The sequence below is a fragment of the Notothenia rossii genome (assembly GCF_949606895.1).
Source record: "Notothenia rossii genome assembly, chromosome: 3".
NCBI lineage: Eukaryota > Metazoa > Chordata > Actinopteri > Perciformes > Nototheniidae > Notothenia > Notothenia rossii.
This window is the reverse complement of record NC_136901.1, coordinates 34,348,850-34,374,179: the sequence shown is the minus strand read 5'-3', so window position 1 is coordinate 34,374,179 and position 25,330 is coordinate 34,348,850. Positions and strand designations below refer to the sequence as shown.

General features: G+C 41.7%; 2 protein-coding genes across 8 annotated transcripts in view; one reads left to right on the top strand and one right to left on the bottom strand.

Annotated features, from left to right (window-relative positions):
- rbpjb (recombination signal binding protein for immunoglobulin kappa J region b) overlaps nt 1-22,118 on the top strand; it is a 46,458-nt gene extending 24,340 nt beyond the window's left edge. The window contains exons 2-11 of the mRNA XM_079671410.1: nt 998-1,036; nt 8,646-8,741; nt 11,313-11,478; nt 11,825-11,999; nt 12,766-12,903; nt 14,346-14,458; nt 15,911-16,051; nt 16,391-16,546; nt 16,671-16,774; nt 18,132-22,118. Coding sequence (XP_079527536.1) covers nt 998-1,036; nt 8,646-8,741; nt 11,313-11,478; nt 11,825-11,999; nt 12,766-12,903; nt 14,346-14,458; nt 15,911-16,051; nt 16,391-16,546; nt 16,671-16,774; nt 18,132-18,450 — 1,447 coding nt within the window. The 3' untranslated portion in view covers nt 18,451-22,118. The remainder of the gene's footprint in view (nt 1-997; nt 1,037-8,645; nt 8,742-11,312; nt 11,479-11,824; nt 12,000-12,765; nt 12,904-14,345; nt 14,459-15,910; nt 16,052-16,390; nt 16,547-16,670; nt 16,775-18,131) is intronic.
- Nucleotides 18,840-25,330, bottom strand: part of cckar (cholecystokinin A receptor) — a 25,325-nt gene continuing 18,834 nt past the window's right edge. For 6 of the 7 annotated variants that reach the window (XM_079671414.1, XM_079671417.1, XM_079671415.1 and 3 more), the window contains one exon: nt 18,840-24,933. In XM_079671414.1, the coding sequence (XP_079527540.1) occupies nt 24,347-24,933 (587 nt within the window). In that variant the 3' untranslated portion in view covers nt 18,840-24,346. The remainder of the gene's footprint in view (nt 24,934-25,330) is intronic. The other variant, XM_079671411.1, reaches the window with a different exon arrangement.

The following is a 25,330-nucleotide window of genomic DNA, read 5'->3' as shown; positions in this document are numbered from 1 at the left end:
TTCTCATACTTTTGAATTGACATGATAACAATCCGCTCTTTGTTTTTCTTTGTGTCTGGGTATTACAAACACTTTGACTGTCAAACAGGTGGATTTCAATAAGCGGAAAGATGGTCAGTTTCCTGTATGTCATGTCCAAGCCGTACCCCATGGACAGAATCATGTAGGAAACGAACCAATTGTTCCGGGCAGTGTTTTATATATTAATATTCGACCAAATCTCATCTGTTTCTCACATTATACAATGTTTTATATTTTGGCACCCATTGCTGTGTATTTGCATTCAAATGTAAATCAACCACTCGCCGTGTAAAAAGAGAGATTTGTCCCACCCATTTTTAAAGCAGTATGTCGTACATAGAATACTGAAATATTTACCCTGGTGCTCCCCGAAGGTGTCGACTTCTCAAAATGCTGCAGGTTGCCTCAGATTAAGGGAAATCTGAAACCATTGAACTGGAAGCGGCGGCGGGAAATGATCAAGTCGGATGCATTTTTACAATTCAGATCAGCAGCACATAAAGCCTGAAAGCTGGCGCTGTTGTTATTGGTTTGTTATATTTTCTATTGTATTTATTATTATCAGCTTATGGTCAAAAATGAGGTCTTTATCATCCATAGACTTCTAAAGCTGAAGGTTATAAAAACCTCAATAACCAAGATACGTGTTGGCTCCCACGCCTTTATCGTACGGTTTCATAGAGCTCGAGGAATTGCGGGTTATTCCACTTTTGCACATGAAACACGAGGAGCTTTCCGAGTTGATGCTCAACCTGTTTTAACGTGCCGGTGGCAGGAGTTTTCTCACTGTCTGAACACCTGCTTTAACCTGCCTGCCTGCAGACACGTCTTTTTATTCGAGCACTGACAAGGCCACAGCGACAAGTGTGTGTGTGTGTGCACCATTGGGTAATGCTGTGTTTACTGTGTGTGTGTGTGTGTGTTTGTGGTTGATAACCAGCACACTCATGTTTCTTCTCTCTTTGTGTCTTTGCAGGAAGTTCGGGGAGCGCCCTCAGCCACTGCGCCTAACAAGGTAGAAACATTGTTCCCTTAACACCCTTTGTTGTCGTAGTATTTGTATGTTGACTGTAAACATGTGTGTTTGCACTAAATCCGGAACAACACTTCTACCACACTCTAACATGAATTCTCTTAGATTCATAAAAACCCTTAAAAGCACTTACATGTAAGACGGGATGCAAAAAAACCCGACATAATCCTGCAAAGGGGTACAATTACCATCAAATCTGAATAACTTCTGATAATAAAACATATACCCTTATCGGGGAAAGTAAGCCCTGTTTGCTTACCAGTCAGTGTTGCACTGATGAGCTCATTTCTGGTGGTGATGAGGACTAAGTTAGAATGACCACAGAATAAATATAGTGTCCATGGCTTCATGTTGTTTCCATAAGAACAGCAGCTTACCAAAGCAACAGCATTACATGTAGAGGTCTACAGATTAAAGGGGGCCCTAGTTGGTCATTTTCAGGTTGATATTAGTATTTAGTGGCTCTACTGTGACAAGTTGACAATGTTCAAAAAGGTCTCGTTCTACCTTTGTTAACCTCTGTCTGAAAACCAGAGCCCAGTCTGCTCTGATTGGTTAGCTGCCGGCACTGTTGTGATCGGTCAGCCGCTTAGAGATCTCCCGCCCCTTAGCCTATCGAGTACAATGTATTAGAGCTTTGGCCAATTGTAGCGCGAGTGTCACACAGTGATGTCACTATGTAATGGAAGTAAACAATTACAATTGAGAGCAACTCTTTATGGAGGGAACCTTTGCAGACCATTTACATGCACAATAACCTATAGAACACACTAGATCAGGGGTATTCAACTCAAATTCAACGAGGTCCAGTTAGAGAACATGTCCCTGTGCAAAGGTCCGGAACATCAAAATGTCTAACTCGCTTTATGAATTAGTGTGATATATATTGAAGTAGCCTGTAGCTTTATCAACGTCTGTATGAAATCAACAACTGACTGCCAATCAAATAAAGAAAGTAAAATTCAAAAACAACAATATTTATTGTCAATTAACATTGAACTATTCAGATATATGCAGGTGCTCATTGGTTAGCCTGGAACGACATTTAGTTTTTAATTTTGACCCTGGTGGACTGATCATATTGGGCTCTGACTCTGAGGCTGCTTATTTTGTGTGGCCTCAGTTCTGACTCGAGAGGGAATGTTTGGTCAAACACTGTTTTGTCTCATAGTGGCGTTGTGGCACTTTTAATGAGCGCCACGGTCTCTGAACAAATGAGACACACTGGTTCTGTGACCCCAGTGGGCAGGATGAACATGAATGAGTCCACTCGGGGTTAAAAGCTGTGCTCTCACTGTCCACTTTCCTCTTCTTGGAGAACGCCATGTGTAATTATTTGTCTCTCCCTGTCTGCCGCTAACACGCCTGTCCACTCTCCTCTCCGCGTTTTTCACTCTTAAGACGTGCTTTTAATTTGCGTGTGTTTTTAAATACCTCACAGTAAATAAGCCAGAGAACAATAATTTATATAATATAATCTTTTCTGAGACTTGCATTTAAATCGTGCGCTCTGTACTTTGCGTTCAGTGTAGCAGCACAGCAAGTTTTTGATTATTGTACTTCTCTTATGTTTTGCTCCAAGTCATTTTGAGCTGCATTTGCTCGAAAAACATAATGTTGATGGATGTTGTGGCTTGCTTCTGGACACGTGTGTGTGTGTGTGTGTGTGTGTGTGTGTGTGTGTGTGTGTGTGTGTGTGTGTGTGTGTGTGTGTGTGTGTGTGTGTGTGTGTGTGTGTGTGTGTGTGTGTGTGTGTGTGTGTGTGTGTGTGTGTGTGTGTGTGTGTGTGTGTGTGTGTGTGTGTGTGTGTGTGTGTGTGTGTGTGTGTGTACTTGTTTGCCTGCTGGTGTTTCTCTTTGTTACTAGGATCGGGCATAGGGTTTGCCTGCGTGTGTGTGTGTGTGCTCGTCTTTTGCGAGTGGCACTCAGCGGGGAAATTGAAGGGTTGCGTATGGCCTGGAACAGCCGAGCATGGTTTTGGGGAAAAAAAGGGCCCCAGCACCTTTTGATGTGTCCCCTGTGTTGCATCGGCCCCTCCGTTTGTGTGATGGTTTGGATGGCCAGAAATATGACGGACACAAAACACTCTTTACCCAGCGGCCTAAAGCTTTAAAACACAACGTGTGTCGCTTTCTTCGTGTTTGTCTCTGGCTCCTCGTGTCACCACTTATTTTCTCTCAGGCAGCCGCACAGACAGCTAAAATACAGCCCCGTCCTGCAGGGGCTTTTTAGGAAGGCTACTCGACTGGAAATACAATACATGACACACACGCACTGGAACACACACACACACACACACACACACACACACACACACACACACACACACACACACACACACACACACACACACACACACAGCCGCACGTCTTGGATTCAGATAGATACACACAAACAGACACAACACATGAGCGTACAGGCTGGATAAGCTGCCTCCTCTGTGAGGGGGAGCCGCCCCTTCAAGGGCTTATTCTCCCGAACACCAGCTCTGCAGAATCCATCGTCTCACATGGAAACGCTCAATAGAAGAAAAAAAAACGCCTTTATTCATCCTCTTCTATGTCAAAAAGAACACAATTCACTCTAAATTTAAACCCCGACGATCGTTAATTTGACCCAGGCTATTGTTTGGTCTGCAGTCGCACTCTTTAAAATGTTTTCTCCTGTAATAATTTCCCTTTTCCATTCGGCGCTCCTCGTACACAAACAATAAACATTAGTTTTCCCCTTGTTGATGCTGGAGGCTGTTAAACTGTTTCCTTGTTTCGAGCTCAAGCTTTTGCTAGATCTTGTCGTTTTTAGCAAACTTCCTATCACTATTTTAGAGGCTCACAAGGGCCTTCTGGAGGTCACACATCAGACGTTGAAAAAGCACTTGTCTGAAGGTCACTACGCTCCCAGACTCACAAATGGGAGAGACGATTCAAAAAGGAGTGTTAATGCTTCTCAACCCAAGCCTGACACTACGGACGGATGTGTGCAACCTACCTTTGGTGATTCGCAAGGGCGCACGTTAATTGCATCATCTTAATTAAGATATTTCACACAGTGCGGTATGTATTAGTATGCCCCCCCGTGTGTGTGTGTGTGTTCGTGTTCGTGTGTGTGTTCGTTCACAGGGGGTCTTGTGACAGGACCACTCTGCTGTAGACGCTGTGGCAGATGTACGGGACAGATGCCCGTCTGCTCTGTTGCATCTGTAGCCTAGCTTAACCTAGCCCCTCGACACACACACACACACACACACACACACACACACACACACACACACACACACACACACACACACACACACACACACACACACACACACACACACACACACACACACACACACACACACACACAAACACACACCCCCCTGTAGTGCCCGCTGTTAAATACATGACTTTTCTGGTAAATCTGTCAGCCGCATTTGTCTCACTTTGGCCGCATTTCCTTTTTTTTTTTAAATGTATATCTTCCTTCCTCCCTCCATATCACCTCTTTTTCTCTTTAGCACATTTTGGTGGTTGTTTGTCCCCGTGTTGTGTTTGTTCAGCTCCTCTCGCTTGTTTTACTTGCATGTTGCATGTGACCTAAATAACGTTAGTTGATTGTAACGGGCAGGTAAACGGCAACCGTCTACACGACAAATCTGCCTGGGTTGCATCGGCTGCAGATGTTTGTTTTTTGTTGCTTAGATGCACGGCTGCTTTGTCATCACTTGTGCTACTTTTCATGCAGCATATGAATGTGCTTCAGTTAGTATTGAAATGCCCAGTACCCTAACTTCCTGTCTGATGAAATCTGATGAAATAGAGCATTGATTTCCCAGTTTGCACTCCCTCTTTTCTTCATCTCCCTCTTGTTGGTTTTGTATTGAATGTTTTGGATGTTCCTTTTGTACACACTGTACTGTGGATTGTAGTCATTATGTGTGTGTCTGCACGCTACTCTTTCATAGGAAGTTGAGCTGGTCACTGTCTTTCTCACTTCTCCTTCCCCTTAGAAAGAAACCTCCATCTTGCTTTCTTTCTGTCCCTTCTTCAAATCTTTTTTATAAATATCTTTTGTCGAAACCATTTCCCTTTTCCTTTCTCTTTAAGTTTTGTAGCATTTTCCTGAATAACTTTTGACTAGCTAGTTACTACCGAGGCATAGCTATTAATGGAGTTTAAAATGTGTGGTACGTAATGTTCCTAGAAGTGCTTGTTATTAAAAGGGCTATCGATGTCTACATAGTTTAAATACTTTGAATTGTTATATTGTCATTTCGACTACTATCTACTTCCCTACTCATCTGCATTTTCCTTCTTGGGTGTGTCATTGTCATTATTTCCTATTTGAGTGAGTGTTTTCCCCTACTTGTGCGGATGCTTTTGATGTCTTCAGGTCTTTATTCCACCCCGAATTTCCCCACTTCTCCACTTGTATGACCTGTCATATTCAAAGCCTTGATTTCTGCAACTTTATATCAGATGGAAATATTTTCAGTGCATCATTTTATACACATTTTGGCATATTTGATATGTTTGTAAACCTTGGCTCCCCCACTAAAATCGCATCTTAAATGCTGTGGGTTTGAACAATGCCTGGCTGCACAACACTAGTTTGTAAAGATGGGATTATGTTATTTATTCTATCCCAGGATATTCAGTTTCATCTGAGTGTTGCCACATGCGGGGCATCTTTGCTATCTATATGGAGGTTATTTAGGGGTAGCTGTGAAGTGGAAAGCAAGGCATAACAGATGACAATACACGAGGAACCACTGTGAATGAAAGCTAATCTTTTATTGAAGCATTTCTGTCTTGACGGGGGGAATTTTAGCCGCAGCGGTCTGGAACGGTTTGGTGAGCAGTGAAACTGTGTTAACCACAAGTCAGGGCTGTCGCACGAAACATCCCCAACATTAACTTCTGGTGTCATACCATAACTATGCAGCAATGTATTTGAATATTTACTCTCCCAAATATAAGATGACATTGATTAAAGAGCCAGAGGTTTGTGGCTGATTCAACTTTTAGCTTGTTGGTGAAATTGGACAACAAGGTTCCAATTGGAGCAAGGCAGTTTAGTTATAGCACAATAGGATTGTTTGCATATAAAGCCAAATTAGAATTTCGATATTGAGTAATCTTTCGCTATTGTCTGGATTAAGTACCGCAGCCAAACTGTTGTTGTTTAGCTGTCAGCACAAACTTGTTAGGCGGGTGTATTCTGGGCTGAAGAATAGCATGTTTTGGAGAGGATCCAAATCACTCAGGTGCTGTCAGAATTATTGTTCCCCAACAAGATAAATAGAGCCCATTCTTTATAGTGTCCCTGTTGTTTCCCCAATATGACCTTAAGCTTATGAACCCACTGAAGGCAGACGAGCAACTTCCCATCCTGATCATTTGATAATCCTAGGAGCATGTTGATGCACCTTCGGCCTTGGCGGAGCTCTGCGCTTATCGAGTGCGAGTAGAAGGATTTATTGCAAGTAAACACTGAAAAATACACTTTACCTCCCTATATCAAAAAAAGTGCTGCTTTCACACTTATGGTTTTGCTTGACAGAATCTCTCAAAACTACGATATAATCTGGAACAAGTACATGTATTCCTTCTTTAAATAACTGTGTCAAGGTGCCCTAATGGTTAAGCGGCATACCATTCAGCCACAATGTGTTTGTGTTGTTTTATCTGTGATGTCACCCTTCCTGCAAGTCTCGCAGGTCATAGGTATCAGCAGAGGTGTCCGGTGACATGTGGCCTGCAGGCCTGACATCAGCAGAGTTGGACTATTTTCTCCATATAATCACTCATAAGAGTATCTGAGTACGAGACTAGTGAATGCATCGTTCATTTCAGCACCCGAGGAAGGCTATGTCATTTAATGTAAACATCAGAGAAGGTGAAGCTCAACGTGTAAGTAAGTTGGATATGTTTTAATCAAACTTTTGAAAAGCTCCAGTCATGTGCACTTCTGCTTGATTTAGGAAAAGAAAGTAATGTTTCCCATGTGGTATGTAAATGGTATCAGGCTGCATCAAATCGTTTAAATGGAATTCTAAGATTGTACCTCCGTCATTTTCAGTTGCTGGCGATTGGTAGATAACACAGAATAATCAGAGCGTAGGTTTGTGTTGCTGGAAGACTAAAAATGCTTCGTTTTACCTCGAAAAACAATTGTATCATAACCGGCAAGGCGAGAAACAAAACGTTCCCCCGTCCATTATGAAACGGATAAGCCAAAATCCCGCTCAGCCTTCCTCCTCCTCATCCGTACCCTTTCTTACACACACACACACACACACACACACACACACACACACACACACACACACACACACACACACACACACACACACACACACACACACACACACACACACACACACACACACACACACACACACTCTAACTTTGAGGGGCCCCTTGCTTTTCATAACAAAGGCCCCGTCTAACCCAAACGTGCGGCCGAGTATTGCGTGGCAGAGTGGAAAGCTGTGAGTGAGTGGGAAGCCCTGCGAGCAACCCGGCGTGTCAGGTGTCACTGACATCTGTGCATGTGGGTCGGTGTGTGTTAATGTCCGTCTGTGTGATGCCTCTTTTTTTCAGCAGTTACAAGGTGATACAATACCAAAAACATAGTAAAACCCACAAAACTAAAACAGACGAGGAGAAAACAACTAAAAATCAGTAACAACCTAGTGAGTACTTATGCTGTTATATGAATGCCCGTAGTTATAACCATACTGTGTATAAATAAGGTTATAACCCATATCCTCTTTCATGTAAGGGGCAATTGGGGACCAGTTCCTAACAAACTCATCCAGAGTTCCCCTTGACACTTGAGATAACCTTTTAAAATGGAAAAATGTGATGCCTCTTAATTGCGCTTTTAAGCCCGATCTTTGACCCTTTGCTGTTCAGGCCAGCTTAAGCTCCACCGGTCTCCCAAATGCAAAAAATAATTTCCAGGCTTGTTTGTGTAAAGTAAGTGTGGGGGTGGGTTTTGGAGTTGATAGAAGCAATTGGAGCATGGCCCCTTGCAACATTTTGACACAAGATGAGGAATCTTTGCTGGTGAGCTCAGCGCTGTTGTTTTTTTGTGGGGGGGGGGGGTTTCAGCTCTGGTGTTTTTCTTTTTCCTTCTTCGCTCTTTACCTCCCTCCCCACAAGCCTCTGCTCTTCTTCCTCCTGGTCCCCCCCTTTTCTCCCCCATGCTCCTCACTGTCCCTCTGAGCCGGTCATTAACGTTACAGCCTCCCCCCTCTTCAACTCAAACGGACCCAGCTGGGGGAGAACATAGCTTTTTTTGGCTAGCAGGTTGTGCAGTCTCTGAAGGCTTTCCAGAGGTCACAGCGAATGTAATGCATGTGTGTCTCTGTATGTTCTCATTCCATACTTCACACTCTTTATTTTTTTTATGTCTACACTTAAGCGCTCAAAACCCGCTTGACGAAATACAGTGACCCAAACATCGACCCCTGAGGCATCCCTCTGTTTCAGTTTTCAGTTTGAACACGTCCAATATCGCTTCATCTCATCTGCTGGATCAAAAAAGTTGGCTTTTAATGAACATTCCTCCCTTCCCCCTCCCTTCCCCTTTCCTCTTGCAGAGAAGCGATGAGGAATTACCTGAAGGAGCGAGGTGACCAAACTGTCATGATACTGCACGCAAAAGTTGCACAGAAATCCTATGGCAATGAGAAAAGGTGAGTGAAATACTACAGCAGTTTTTCTTATATCAAGGTTTCCACAGGCATGGTAATCATCATAAGAAGTTGTTGGATATGAAAAAATTAAATAAAGCCGTGAAGGTTTTTTGAAAATGAAACAGATTCAAAGATGGAAAATTCCCCCGATTTCGTCATTATTTGCAATCTCTGTAGCTTACTCTCTGGTGTACTATTAACTTCACATTATTTAGCTGATTTATTTTTTCCCGTCTCCCGAGTAATCCTTTTTTTTAATTAAATATGCAGATTCGCTTTCTTGCTGAAAGTTAGATAAGAAGATCGATAACACTTTCACGTCTGTTCGGTAAATCTAAAGCTATTGCTGCCAGACAGTTTCTTGGCAATAATAGGCAACTAAATCACACCTACCAGCACCTTCCAAGCTCGCGTATTGACACGTTATGTCTTGTTTGATGAATCTTTGAAACAACTGAAGTGTAGTTGGGAGCTGGGTGGCTGTTTCCTGTCTTAATGGAAAGATAGGCTAAGACACAGCATTATAAAACATGTCAAACAATTTAAGTGAAAAAGACAGTTTTTTATTAACAAATGTAGCCCTTACTCTAATTCTGATTCCTTGTTGTTGTGTGCTCCAAATAACGAGTAGAAAGCCACGTGTGTCGATGTGTCAACATGGTGTTTAAAAAACCTTTATACACCCCGACCTATCGCTGAGTGCGCTGATTGCAATTGGCTAAAAGGGAGTTATTAGTGACATGTCACGCAACACAAACTTGGCCCCCTTTTTGTTGCGAGGGATTTATGGAGAGGTAGCGTATGTCACTCGAGGGGAATCGGGCTAATGGAGTGAATGAAAAACACACGTTCCTGCTGGCCTCCGTGCATCGTGGGTACCTCAACCTTTCTGACCTGCGAGAGGTCAGAGGAGGAAACGAGAGGCGACCTCCGGTGTGAGGCCACGTTCATGTGAAGGCGGAAGGAAGGGACGCAGGGGCAAAGGGAATAGATAAAAGGCTCCTGGCGGGGGGGGGGGGGTGTACCAGTGGCATTTAGGTGTAAGGTTCAAGGACCTGTTGCTCTTTTTTGTTGTATTTTCCATGCTTCAGTTTTGTCTCTCTCTTTAACTCATCATCCTCTTCCTGTAACTCTGCTCTCACCTTTTTACCTCTCACTCTCAAACCTTTTATAGCTTTCCCCTTCCCCCCCACTCTTTCTTTCTCGCTCATTATGCAACTCTCTTCAGCCCTCTGTCCTCCGCCTGTTTTCTTGGCTGCGCTGTAGCACTGCTTGCGATCTCATCAGGAGTATCTTTGCGGCAAATCAGCTGTTTGCAGGCCAAATCTAAGACACCTGAGAGAGTTGGAGCAACATCGGGGGAAAGAGATCCAGACTCAGATTCCTCCGATAAATCCTAGCTGTCTTGTCTCGTTAAAGCAAGGCAAATGTCAGGATTCAAACACTCCTGTCTCACTCATTTGTTCAAGTTTGGTGTCAATATTGCCGGATTATGTGTTGCTCAAAGACGCAGGGGTTAAATTAGTCTGTTTCAACATCCTTTGGCTCGCAGAAACACCACAATGTTCATGTTCTGCACACCTCTGATGACTTGTGCATGTACAGAATCAAGGGAGTCTAAGAAAGTGGGTGCAACACAAATTCAAATATGCCGTCTCCGTTTCTGTCTGCGCTTTTTATAGGAGGTGAAAGTAGACAAACACCCACGGAGACAGACAGCGGTGTTGCGAAACAGGTTGCTTTCCAGTTTCACACTGACGCACATGAATTTACTTGAAGTTCTGCTGGTTCTGTGATGAGACATTCGATAGGGCTTACGTTGTCACTCTTCTGAATTGAGTTGTAAGGGATTCGAGGGCATGTAGACTCCTGACATGGGGGGAAAACAAGATACCTTTTTTCTTGAAACGTCTTTTTTTTTATTTCACAAGATCAGTTTCATGCTGGATTGCTCATGATCACATCTGCTAAATGAGGCTTGACAGCTTTAGGAAAGAGTGCTTAGTTGAATGGGACTTAACAATGTGTCGACAAAGGTTTCTGACGGTCTTGTTGATGCTTAGCACAGGTCTGCCCTCTTCTGGTGTAAATGGGGAGATGCATAATGCCAGTTTGTTCTATTTAAAGTCTTTCTTTAGGACAAATGATGTTTACAATTCATGGAGAATTTCTTTTATCTTTTTCATCCAGGCAGACTGATTACAAACATAACAATATTTAAAGAAACGGACTGAATTATTTGTTATCCAAGTAAAGAAATGTGACGAACATCCGCTCCTCAGTGGGAAAAATATTTGTGACAGTTGCTCCATTTAAGACTCAAACAAAAAGTTTAAAAATACCAATATAAAATACAAACATACAAATATTGACATTAACAATGGAATTAAAGATAAAATAAAAATATATATATTCACAAAAGAAGTATAGTGTCAACTGTTTTATTACATAAATATGTAAAATTCTGTCTATATATACATTAAGATATTAATGTTGAAAGCCAGATTATTGATAAAACAGTGCATCTTTCATGTGTGCTCAATAATCTTAAATATTTATGCTTGTGTCCAGGTTCTTCTGCCCTCCTCCCTGCGTGTACCTGATGGGCAGCGGCTGGAAGAAAAAGAAGGAGCAGATGGAGCGGGACGGCTGCTCCGAGCAGGAGTCGCAGCCCTGCGCCTTCATCGGCATCGGCAACAGCGACCAAGAAATGCAACAGCTTAACTTAGAGGGAAAGGTACGTTACATCATGTGTCACTCACTTTTTTACCTTCTCACAGAAATGCACTTGAAGCTGACATACCTACATACTTTACCTCCAGGGACTTTATTGTAATAATACTTAGTCGCCTTCACTGCTTCTCAGGGTTAAATTCCCTCCATTTTTCTGTTGTCAGCGGGGAAATATGTAACCGGTGACATGGTAACTCACCACTTAAAGAATAAATGGAATGTGAGCTGTGTTCTCGTGTCACTTTTCTGTATATCTTTGCCAAGACATGCTGCACAGAAAACATCCTTTGCCGCTAAAGAATAAAAGATCTAATGCATTCTGATGTATCTTCCCCTCCTTGTCCACCCAGAATTATTGCACAGCCAAAACCTTGTACATATCCGACTCCGACAAGAGAAAGCACTTCATGTTGTCTGTCAAGATGTTCTACGGCAACAGCACTGACATCGGCGTCTTCCTCAGCAAGAGGATCAAAGTAATCTCCAAGCCCTCCAAAAAGAAGCAGTCCCTAAAGAACGCTGACCGTGAGTTTCTGCTTGTTTGTCACACACACATACACACACACACCCACGTTTGTCTCTTGTCTGTGCCGGGGACACTGATGACATTTGATAGACGTGGGTGTAAGCACTTTCACTGACTTGTGAAACTGGAAGATCGGGTCTGAACTTTCGATTTCAAATGATTTTGTTTAGGTTAAAGACACATTAAAAAAAAGGACGCAGGTTAAATATATAAAAGCACATTTATTTTTACAAAAAGGTATTTACTTTAACATTTGCACTTTTCAGTCTTTTGATATTGTTGACACATTTTACTTTCAATTATGTTATTTCTCTACTTTCATTCCCTTTTTTAAATTGATGTATGTATTACACTGTATGCATACATTTATTTATTGATTTTATGCATTAAACCCATTCTAATACAACGTCTCAGAGTGAACCTATGGCAGTGTATAAATAATAACCAAAAAAAAAATGTAATTGCAAAAACTATTTGTATAGCTGAACGTGAAGTTTAAAGAATACAAATGTGCCTAATTGATTTACTAAAATGTTTGTGTTTTCCTATGTAATCTTATATCAGTATTCTTATGATGTGTCACCACTAGAGGGCGCTTTAGCTTCACTTGAGTGTCCAGTAACCCAGTTCTGTCACATGTTAACACAACTGTAGTGACACATCACCTCTGCTCAGATTCCCACACTGTTATCGCTGCAAGAGGTCATCTTTTGCCGTTATGTAACCTTCCAGTCTGTGTTTTTTTTTCTTTTGGTTTCTCCACAGTGTGCATCGCATCAGGGACCAAGGTGGCGCTCTTCAACCGGCTCCGTTCCCAAACAGTCAGCACGCGCTACCTTCACGTGGAGGGCGGAAACTTCCACGCCAGCTCCCAGCAATGGGGCGCCTTTTACATCCACCTGTGTACGTCTCTATCAGTAACACAAACATTTAGAAAAGAGCTTAGAATTGTACAGTATAGAGATGGCCCACAAATGAAACTTGTGCTTGTCTTATATTGTACTTCTTAACTATAAATGTAAAATGATATTACACCGTAGTATTCATGTGTTAATAATCCCACTTGTTAACCCTTTGATGCATTGTGGGTCTTTTTTGACCCGGTGAGGTGGTTTTCTTGAAGTATCTTTGTAATTACATTTTTTTATCATTTATATTCCAGTTATTCCTCAAAAAACATGTTTTGGATATCATGCCATTCACATTTTTAATTTACATTTTAAGAAATTGTAGTTTTTTTTATTTCTACCCCAAGCTTCCATAAGTGGGTAAAAATGACCCGCATGAATTTTCTATGGAATCCTATGAGAACCTTTGATTCTTATCACCTGTGGCTGTCAGGAATACATTCACTGTAGACCACACAGATGACATCACAAGTGACACCTCTCAGGAAGATTATTTTACACAGCAAGATCTGATACCTGTCAGTATAATAATAATAATAATAATAATAATAATAATAATAATAATAATACATTATATTTTTATAGGGCTTTTCAAGGACTCAAAATCGCTTTACAATATAAGTGAAGGACAGGGTGGGGGGTATGAGTAGACAAGAGGAGAAGAGATGAGTTTTGAAAAGGGACTGGCATACTTTGAGGGTCTCAGAATAGCAGAGATCTTTGCATCAATATGTTCAAAAAGTTTTTTTTCAAAATGTAAAAAAGTTGTCTAAAATTATAAATAGTGAAAGATTAAATATAAAATATTTGTAGTGTGAACCAAAATATAATACTTAATATTATACAAGTGATTTTTCTTAACCAAAATGACAAAAATGGCATAAAAACACATATTATTCTAATACGGGTCCTTTTTGACCCACTTATGAAAGAGTGTAGGTTCCAGTCACTCGTGCATCTAAGGGTTGAATCCATTCACTCAATTAAAGTTGCAAACATTTTCTAACATATCTTAGTCGATAAGAAAAAAGCCCAATGACTTATTTTCATAACAAGCTTTAAATACACCCTCGCTATTTCTCCTTTATTATAATCAATCTGAGATTTCTGTTTTCAGGAACACACTCACAAGCATCATTGACCTACAGTTGATTGATTGTGCTAACTTATAACTGAATTTATGAGGCGATATACCTCTAGCCCAGCCCTTCGTATATTTTTCTGTATGTGGCCCTCGGTGAAAGAAGTTTGGCACCCATGGTATAGAGGTTCACTGTGAGGAGTGTGGGCTTGTCACTTTGTCTTCATGTAAAAAGCCCACGCTGATTCATAGTAATTACACAGCTGATGCATCACATCAAACACAGGGATTGATTGAAAATGGGTTTGAAAATGTCATGGCTTTGCTGCAGCGCTGACTTCTTCTTGTGTTTCCAGTGGATGACGAGGAGTCAGAAGGAGAAGAGTTCACTGTGAGAGACGGTTACATCCACTACGGCCAGACAGTGAAGCTGGTGTGCTCTGTTACCGGCATGGCCCTGCCCAGACTGGTAAACCAAACACAACATTTGAGATTACAAATCATTGTTTTTGTTGATAAATAGAGTAGAACACTCAAAGCAGCATTTCCATAAAAAAAATAATTGTGTAAGTCAACGTGTCCTGGAGGATTTCAAGGTTTGTATTGGTCAAATATTATCAGTTTTTATCATTAAATTATGAAAAACATTTGATGGCAGGCTATATAAAGAAATACTTTATATAGGTTTGTACATAGAGTGTCGCAGTGAAGTGTCCTAAAACCCGGAAGTAAACTCCTTCCGGTTCCTTCGACAGATTTTGGGAAATAGCTGGAAATAAGGTCTGTGGTTTAAACACATTTTAAGAGACGGATCACGTTTTGTTCAGCCGGATAATATCCACATGTCTACCCTACTTTTATAATTTTCGAATCATAAATCAAGTCGCCAGAAGCAACATGCTAACGTTATCCTATAATTGAACTACAGCAGGGTCGCTGCTTCAACGTCATGTCAACTTAAGATCCATATTCAAAAATACAGATTTTAAATTGTACAAGTTGAAGTGTTTGTTTGAACAGTTTGCAGGAGGCAGGTACTTGCTTTCAAGCAGAACACGGGGAAAAACAAACTTAGGAGTGTTTACGTGTTCGGTGTAACGACGTACAACGACCTCGACAACTTCTGTAGTCCTATTCAGCCATTTGTTAACAACCATCGTTTTCAGACACGTGAACTCTTCAAAAATCACCAGTGGGGTCACTGCTGATGTATTTAATGTCGTAGAACAAAACGTGATCCGTCTCTTAAATGACCTTATTTCCAGCTATTTTCCAAAATCCTATGGAGAAATCCCATTGGTTTTTGTCAAAGGAACCGGAAGTGGTAAAATGCTAACTTACTTCTGGGGTTTAGAACGCGTCACTGTGGCACTCTATTCATGTCAGATTTTGGTCATAGATTGCTTAATACAGGCGAATAGAATATAGCAGGCATAGTTTGCAGTTTGGGACACATTAGACTAATATTGGCTATTGGTCAGGCATTTCCCCCAAAAATCACGTTACACATTTTTTTAAGGATTTAACAAACAATCGACACACATGTTAATCATTGGGTTAAGAGGTAGAGATTTATGAATTGCATCAATCTGCATTTAATCAAACTATTGGCAAAAAAGCAAATAAGCAATTTTCCAAAAGTATTGAATTATTAATTTAATATCAGTTACCAAACAGAAAGACCTTGTTTGTTTTAGTTTGTTAGTCTCATGTCACTTGTACAATTATATGTTTTTCTTCAAAAGCACATACTGAGCTTTCTGCTTGCCTCCCTTCTGTCCATCCATCATTGTTTTCTGCTTCCCCCTAGCCTTAACTCCTGTCATTTATCTTTGCTTTATTCCCTGTCAAATTATACAAATAGTGTTTCTTTCTTTAGGCTTTCCTGTGCTTCTAATCCATCTCTTTCTTCCCCCATCAGATCATCCGTAAAGTGGACAAGCAGACGGCGCTGCTGGACGCCGACGACCCCGTCTCCCAGCTCCACAAGTGTGCCTTCTACCTGAAGGACACAGAGCGCATGTACCTGTGCCTATCCCAAGAAAGGATCATCCAGTTTCAAGTGAGTGTCTCACCCAGCCTCCCTTTTCTTACATCTCTTCCTTTCAGGTCACTTCACCCTCAGATCCAGTTAATCTTCTGCTGTTCAGGGAGGATTCAGGATGATTGGGTTAGCATTTTGAAATCGGGAGCCATTTCTGTCCCATTTAAAGTAGACTGAAAGCAATTTGAGATGTTTCAGGAAAGGATGCCTTTTCGTCTTTGAAGAAAAGGGTGCACTCCACTCTACTCTCCTCTTTTTAAGATGGTCATAAATCCAAATTAGCCTTGATTTGATGCAATTGTTGGTGGTTATCTCTGCCCTGATGTCCATTAAGGTTTCTGTCTCCTCTACTCCAAGGCCACTCCATGCCCAAAGGAACCAAATAAGGAGATGATCAATGATGGCGCCTCCTGGACAATCATCAGCACAGACAAGGCTGAATACACTTTCTACGAGGGCATGGGCCCTGTGCACTCGCCTGTCACCCCCGTGCCTGTGGTAGAGAGCTTACAGGTAGAGACAGAAGAAACATTCTTTTTAAATACAAGGGGCCCCAACACAAAGCCTTGTGGTACTCCTATAGTCCGTGATCATAAATCTGGGTTCAGTCCTTTTAATATGTGTTCTTTGTCCTCAGCTAAATGGTGGAGGAGACGTCGCCATGCTGGAGCTGACGGGACAGAACTTCACTTCAAATCTGCGGGTCTGGTTCGGAGATGTCGAAGCGGAGACCATGTACAGGTAATTTGTCTTAAAGATCACACCTTACATGACAGACATTTTTGTTATTGTTCTCCCCCATCTCCCAATCTACTTTTTCCTGTTAAAGGATATATGAATAAGTTATAAATGTAATTTAAATGAATAAAAGCTTTCAAAATGCTCTCTCTCAGGCGTAATGCTGCAGACCCTGTGGATGCTTAATGGACTAAATCAAGTTGTATAATCCTCAGTTTTCCTTTGACTGAGCCAAAAACCTTTAAAAGCCAAGGTTCGGCAATGTTACAGCTTTGTCCTTGGCTTTCTTTCTGTCATATTGAGTTTATACACAGATCATATTTAATCTGTTTATTAGTGCCACCCACCAAGCATTAAATCGGAGACAGTGGAGGAGAATGAAAAGTCCAGTCTTTCGGGGAAAGAACCTCCGAGATGTTACTGCGGCCTTATTCAGGGTTCTTACGGTCATTAAAAACCTGGAAAAGTTATGGAAATTCTAAATGCTAATTCCAGGCCCTGGAAAAGTTATGGAAAACAATATTTTTGAAAAAATAATGGAAATGTAACTAAGTTGCATCAAATATAATTTATATTTTATCTAATCGCCGACATAGTAATACTATAATGATAATAAATACTGTATCATATAGTAATGAAACGTAAAATGTATTTTACGAGGTATTTTGCTGGTGAGAGATTTGAGTTGCTTTAGCGTGTAGAAGCTAGTAAGCCTACTATTGGATTTGTTTTAGATAGGCACAACATGTTTCTTATGCAGACCTTATTTTCCTGTTCCACGTTAAAATAAACAATTTTCAGATGTAACACTGAGAGAGAGTCATTTTTTTGGTCATGGAAAATTAGGTAAAGGTCATGGAGAACTCATTGAAAATCATTGTATGAACCCTGCTCATAATTAAAGAGTCTCTGTTGCTATTCCGAGAACTGATATTATTTTTTTGTAGCAAAAAAGCAAAATATACATGTATAATCACCAAGATTAACTATTTTGTTTTGGAACATCTTCCTACTTTGTGAGTTTTATAAACCCTTTTAAAACCCTGTTGGATATTTTTCAAAAATACCTTTTTAGGTACTTGAACATTTGCAGATGTAATAATCCCTCTAAATTTTAGAATAGTATATTTTGGTTATATTTTCTTGTGAGCAGAGTTTGCTCCTAAAACTCACTCTTTTTGGAAAAAGATAAATATCATTTGTTATCTTACGCACCTGTAAAATAGCGGTTTCAGTGCATCAAGGAATATTTGAAGGGGCTACTACAAAAATAAATGTACTCGATTTAAACACAAAGAGACCCCTGTGTGACTATACCTCTAACATGTGTGTCGTTCCCCCCCCCCCCCCCCCCCTGCAGGTGTGCGGAGAGCATGCTGTGCGTGGTGCCCGACATCTCTGCCTTCCGCGAGGGCTGGCGCTGGGTGCGGCAGCCCGTGCAGGTGCCCGTCACGCTGGTCAGGAACGACGGCATCATCTATTCCACCACGCTGACCTTCACCTACACGCCGGAGCCGGGGCCGCGGCCGCACTGCAGCGCCGCCGGGGCCATCCTGCGGTCCGGGAACTCCACCCTGCTCAGCAACAGCAGCCAGGAGCCCGGCGTGTACGGCCCCAACAGCACCTCCAACGCGGGGGTCACGTCTTCATCATCCACCGCCGCGGCCGTGGTCTCCTAACGCACACAGGGGGCCACTCTATATGCCTTGAGAGCGAATGTACCACAAGGTATATAAAGACTACGGGAAATAATAAACAAAGACTCTAAAGTGCTGCGTATACATTTTGGATACAAAGAAGCTGAAAAATTGGTGGGAGTAAAAGTAGCGAACGCAGGGGGAATCTGAAGGCCGAGCGACATCACGGCGCTGTCAGCCAATGGGAATAAGCGCTCCGTGACACGCCCCCTCTCCTGCGGTTACTTTAGGGACCTGCCTATCCACTTCTGGTGTTTCGGAACGAGTGAAGTTCCTTCAAGCACCGGCACCTTTCTACGGCCACAACAACAATACATCCAACGTGTACAAAAAAAAATCTCTCGAAAGGAAAGTATATTTTTGCGCCCTCCCAAAAAACCCCTCTCGCCACTTGTTTTATAATTATTCCGTTTTGTTTTGTTGTTTTCGCGTTGATTTCCTAAAGGGGGCTGGATGTATTGTTGTTGGAGGGAGGATGCAGAGGGACACACATAAAACGTGACGATAACATAGTTTTTATGGACCAAGGATCTTGTATAAGCTTTAGTAAAGGTACATTTTTCTCCATACCTTTTTTGTATTAAACATATAGTACACTTTTGTTACCAAATAGTTTCTATTCTTCCTCTGAGCTTGGGCTTTGTTTCCCCCCTTTCTGAGGTCCAAAATCCCAACCTGTATGTTATTGTGACCTTACTACAAACGCCTGCTTTTTCAACCTTTTGGATTTCCTTTGTTTGTTTTTTGATACACTTGCTTCTTCTGTTGGGGGAAAAAATCTGAAGTCTGGGTTGTTTATTTTACATAAGGTTGTATTTGTTTGTTGTTGTTTTTTAAATTGGGGAATAACCTCAGATGGCCCATGTTTTATCATTGGTTTTTATGAAGTCTTTAAAAAGAAAAGCTTTAAGCAACGCCTCTGCCTTGCCTGCAATACTCTTATGTGCGCTATGTTCTCCTCCGGACAAGTATACACATCAGTACATCTCACGTGGAGTCATAGCAACATTTGCAGAAAAACTAGACTTCCGTGGTTACGAAAAACAAGTCATTTTTCAAACAAGCGTAGTCATTGACTTAAAATGATAGCCTTAGTACTGTATATTCTTACTGTGTACACAGTCAAACCGCTCGCATATCTACTATCCTGTATCTGTTGCGCTCACTGTTAGCTTATCATGATGTAGTGAAAAAACTACACCGAGCAAGGTGTCTTCCAGTGGTGGCATTTAACCCAAAAAAAAACACTTTTCAATTTGATGTGGCCTTACCGATAACTTCAATTACAAAAAAAAAAACGTACTTCACCTTTTTCTTACCTGCTCACGTTGGAGGAACCTGTGCATAGCACAAGCTAATGCCTCGCTTCTCACCACAGGAGCGGTTCGAGCTCCACCTTTATCATGCAAAGCAGCCTTCCGGAAAGAGTCTCTTCGGTGTAAAATATGCCCGTTTTTTTATTCTCATGCGGTGCGCGGCAACTTTCCACTTTTGGTACAATGTCTCACGAGCGCCGTAAGCTCTTTAGTCAGCCTTTCTTTTTAAAACAAAAAAAATCTCCTGTGGTTTTATTATCTTTGCAGAAAACAAGCGTGTGTGTGTACATCGTAGACTCCGAGTAGTTGCTCTCATCCGTGTTCATGGCGACCGCGTCTCCTGTAGGAGTTTAAAGGCCTTCTAAATGTGTGTTAATGAAGATTTCCAAACAGAACAGCAATATTGTACAGGTCATTTCATCGTCTTTTGTCCGCCTGAGCACTAGTTCACCAGCCAGCAAATATATGTGTGTGTGTGTGGGTATGTGTGTGTGTGTGAGTGTGTGAGAGACTGTCATATGTAGTTGCTGTAATGGAATATTGAGTCAGACTCGCTCCATTTCAAAAGTGTGTTCCAACTGCTCTCCAAAAAAAAAGCGACTGGGGTGTTTCTTCCTTCCACCAGGATCCAAATGTGCGATGAGATAAACATTCAAAGGCAATACTTGTGATCTTAGTATTACAGTACAACTGTATACAGTACACTTCCGGGGGAAACAGAACAACAAAACTCTAACTTGAATGTCTGCTTAATGAAGTATTTCTTACAAACAAACCCTTGAAATAGGAACAAAAAAGGATTCGCTTGCACCCCCCTTTTCGATGTAAAAAAGATTAAGTTATGCCCCCGTTTCGCCGCCCACCTGTCAGTCATTCATATTAAATGTTTTATATTGTAATATTTTTTAAATTATTGGTACAAAGTCTCCCCTTGTCTTATGTCAAAACAGAAAAAGAAAAAGTGCATTATTGCCCGTGCTGCCTCAGTTGTCCTGGGAGTGTCATTTTTTCATTTTATAAAAAAAGAGGCCACTACCTGTTCATCCTGGAAAGCGTGGAGGTGCTGCAGCGGCAGTGTAGCGCCACATATTTGAGCTGCAGGTCAACCTGAACCCTTTACACACAGAATCTTAACTGTAGAATTTTTAACGTGAGTGTTTTTTCTAATAAATTCAGCGAGTTTTTAACCTAGCTTCTGCATTAGCATCACGCCCTCCTCCTTCCTTAACCCCCCCCCCCCTCAGAGCTTGGATATTTTAGTTTACATGCGGAGTCGCCTCTTACAGTTCACCACCTCCGGCTTCTCATCATCTCGAGCAGCTTTGTCCCATCAGCTCAAATAACTAATAAAGGGGGTGATGCATGCTTTTCAAAAACAATGTGTCGCCTTGACAATCTCAGCTGGTTTACAGTTAATTTCTCTCTTAAGAGACACTGAACATACTCAAAAAGGGGATGAGCTATCAAAACGGGGTCAAAAAATGTTACATGCCTTCTGAAATAACTAAAAAGAGAAAGAGGAAAAATCTCATTCAGCGATGCTTCTTACAAAATATCTTAACCGGTTTCTTTCTCTTTGTGTGTCTGGTCATATTTGTTCTTCCAAAAGCAGCTGTTCTTGTGTTTGTTTGTTTTTTTATAATGAGCTCTGAACAATGTATGTATCCTCTAATATGCCAAATGTCTTTTATAATGTAGTTTTCATGCACTGCTAAACAAAACGGGGCAGAGTGAGAGGCAGCTTTAAACAAATACAAAAAAAAAGGAGTGTGGAGCCCTTCTCTGTCGCACTCAGCCTTACTTCTCCTTAAGACTATTGGCTGTTTGCACTACAGAGCGCTAACCCTTTCTCTTTCTCTCTCACACACATTTCATTCTCACTCTTATCCGCTCATGTTTATGTACGTACATTCGGAGTTTCCCCCTCCCTTCTTTTGTTTTTAACACGCAGCCTGTTATGCTTAGCTTCGCTACAGTTGGATCACCTTTCCGTTGTCATTCTCCCCCCTCCTCTCCTTCTCCATTCTCTTTCACTCTCACTGTATCTGTGTATTATTCTAGTAAATGGTAAGCAGAGGTGTCATTGTGGTAGTATACTCAGTGCTCAAAAGGTTGCTGATGGTAGAAACCTGTGCCGTTTGTAACATTTAGCAATAACGTCAAAACAAAGGGGACGTTTTTTTTAAATAACATACGTTAGTTTTGTTTTTGTACATATTGCAGCTCCAGATCATGCTCAAATCTGTATGTCATTAAAAGAAAGAAAAAAAACGAGAAAAAAAAACTTGCAATATTGGCATAAAAATGAAAAATAAAAAAGTGATATGAAATCTCGCTTTGTGTTATGTTTTTAATTGTCATCAGAAGCGTAGAGAAGCATTGTTTAATACACTTTTACAGAATAAATGAATAACCCAGTCTTTTCTTCCTCCAGTGACAGATAAGCTCTCTCAGGGCTTTTGGCATCATCCGAGCCCGAATGGAGCTCTTATCCTTAGGAAGAAGTCCCAGAATATAGAGCCTATTCTTTTTCCACCACTCGTCTAATGCCCTTTGTCCTTTTTGGATCCACTTTCGTTAAAGCCGTTAAAAGCTCCACGTTACTTTGCCCTGAGCCTTCGCAGACGCAGGTCTTTATATGGTCAACCACGCTGGTTTTTCAAAGATGGCTCGTGTGTCTGTACATAACAAAAAGAACACAAGACAACCCCCGAAACAACTATCAGATGTCTATAAACCTGTAAAACGATTGATTACATTCAATTGTGTTCATGTTTAAAAGGACTTAAAATAGGCACATCTTCATGCAATAAAACAACTCAAAAATATTCATAAATGCATCAAACCTACACTGTAAATAGGAATTTATACAACATTGACATACAGAAACAAGAAAACAGAGTTGCTACATGAACGCTGCTATATTTAACAGTTGGAATCAGTAGAAATCAGGTGCCGGGAATTCACTCTTTGAAGAAGATAGAGGGGATACAGGTGTTCAAAGTCCCACTACTTGATAAGGCCTCTCCAGCTCCCATAGCACAGTACAGGGCTCCCCTGTAGGCACACACACACACACACACACACACACACACACACACACACACACACACACACACACACACACACACACACACACACACACACACACACACACACACACACACACACACACACACACACACACACACACACACACACACACTAGGTCAAGGACAAGAGCAGCACTATTTGTGCACCGCAGGGCTGTTTTGAAGCTGCTGATTACAGTTGCATTGTGACTGGCGGCCAATGCTGTACACGACAGACAAAAAGCCTGTTTACACACAAGTCTGATTTTAAAGGACCATAGCAGTCACTGCTGTTATCAGTTTGCAGTTATTTCCATCAAATGGAGCTAGCAACAGGAGGTGATTAGCATAGCTTAGCCGCGTTCACACCGCAGTACTTTTCCCACTTTAGTTCCAAAATGTCGCGTTCACACCAAAAAGAGCCGGAACTAAAATTAGGTAATGAGAACCTTTTTACCCCGTTTTCCGTCCCTGCTAGAGAGCAGGTACTTTCGTGGGAGAAAAAGGTTCCTATGTCTGATTGGCTGGGTGGAATGTAAACCACGCCCCGTAAAACTCCCAAAAAGTTTTGTGAAGCCGCCATTGTATTACCTCGCATTAGCATTAGCCCAGCGCAGAAACGCAGAGAGACTAACTTATGGCAACACAAAAGAAAACATGGGAACGGTGGAGATGAGGTGTCGGCGTTCTGGCGATTTACTCGGAAGGATTTACTGCTTCTACTGAAGCCAGTCTCCAAAATCAGGGGACTTCCGGCGCCGTGAAGTTGTTTGTGGCCTGCCAGTAAACCCAAAGCAGAAGAAGAAGTGACGCCAGCGGCTTCATTTGCCTCCTCCCTCAGGGAATTTATTCCGGTTAGAACGCGATCTGTACTTAGTTCATGAGAACTAAATAGTTCTCATGAACCTTTGTGGGAAAAGTACTGCGGTGTGAATGCGCCTTTTCTTTAATGTATTTTCCTGCCTTCTAGGCAGCCATCAGTTTGCAGTTATTTCCATCAAATGGAGCTAGCAACAGGAGGTGATTAGCATAGCACCTTGTGTGGCATCAGATTGCTGCCTAAAATGTGCAGATCTTAGTGTGAACTGTTTTCAAGATTGGTAAGTAAGAATATTTATACATTTTTGTAATTTTGATAAACTCTTATCTTATCGTGCAGTCTATTATTTTGAGCGAAATCTTGATCTTTTACTAAACGTAACCAATAACTATTGTCGTTTTGTTTTGTTACCAACTGTTTGAAACTGGGTCCGCAATCTGGAAGAAAATACGTTTACCTGAAGCATAATCGAAAATGCAATTCAGTCGTATGGGAATGTAACATTTGTAGACAGAGTTTTTAGACGGTATTGTTCTGCTTTGTCAGTCAACCAGCTTGGACACTGTAGCTTTCGGTACCATAGCTACTTATAAACTAGTGACATAAGCACTGTGAAGGCTTGACATTAAAACAACTCATTTTTTAAGTGTTTGCACACACACCGATCGAGTTTAAGTCAGTTCACTCCAGGCTGACGGACGGATGCCGGTGTAGGTGAAGCGTGTGTTGGCTCCGCTTGGCGGGGTATGACCATTCTGTTCGGGTTTTTTTGGCCCCGCTCTTAATCTGCCCAATTCCCCTTTTGCGGTCCCGCTTCCAGCCGACCTCCCCAGACCACTGTTGCTCCTCAGGCAGCTGCAGCAGGTGAACGTGGCCAGCATGCCTTGGCGGAAGCGCTTGTTCATGAAGCAGTAGATGATGGGGTTGACGCAGGCCGAGGTGTAGGACAGCAGGTGGATGTAGGAGATGGGCGCCCCGGTGAGGCGGTAGGCCGAGCGCCGGTCGAAAGCCTGCCACGCGTTGACCACGAAGATGGGGGTCCAGCACAGGAAGAAGAGGAAGACGATGACCAGGAGCATGCGGATCACACGCTTCTTGGCCATCAGGTTGGCTGTGGAGCTGCTGCTGCACACACGCTCTGCTTTGGGCTTGATGCTGGAGCTGCCTCCACCCCCAGTGATGCTCTTCCTTTTGGACTGCTGCATGTAACACCCGTCACTGTCACCAGGCTTTATGCTGCCAGTGCTTGATTGTCTTTCTGCCAGGGGAGAGATTTTGTTAAGAAAAGACAAAGTGTCGATTTTTTTAATCAGCAGTCTAAAAGCACTTATGGCTCAGAAAGTCACTCAGGTTGCAAAAAGAAGTTTGATTGTATAGAAGTCTATGATAAAATATACTTTTCAACTGATTAGGTACCTCAGTAAAGATTTTCCCGACAACATAATGTCAATTGCTTCTTCATAAATATAGCATGATTTTCCATTTGTAAATTATTTACAAATTCATTATTTACAACAATATTCTAAAGATCTGATCAAATCTATTGTGCCCAGCTAACATAATTTTTTTTTTTTACATATATGAAAGAATACTTCTGATCTGTTTTTTTATAGATTTGCATCATCAGGGAAAAAAACAGTGAGCTTGGAGCTGAT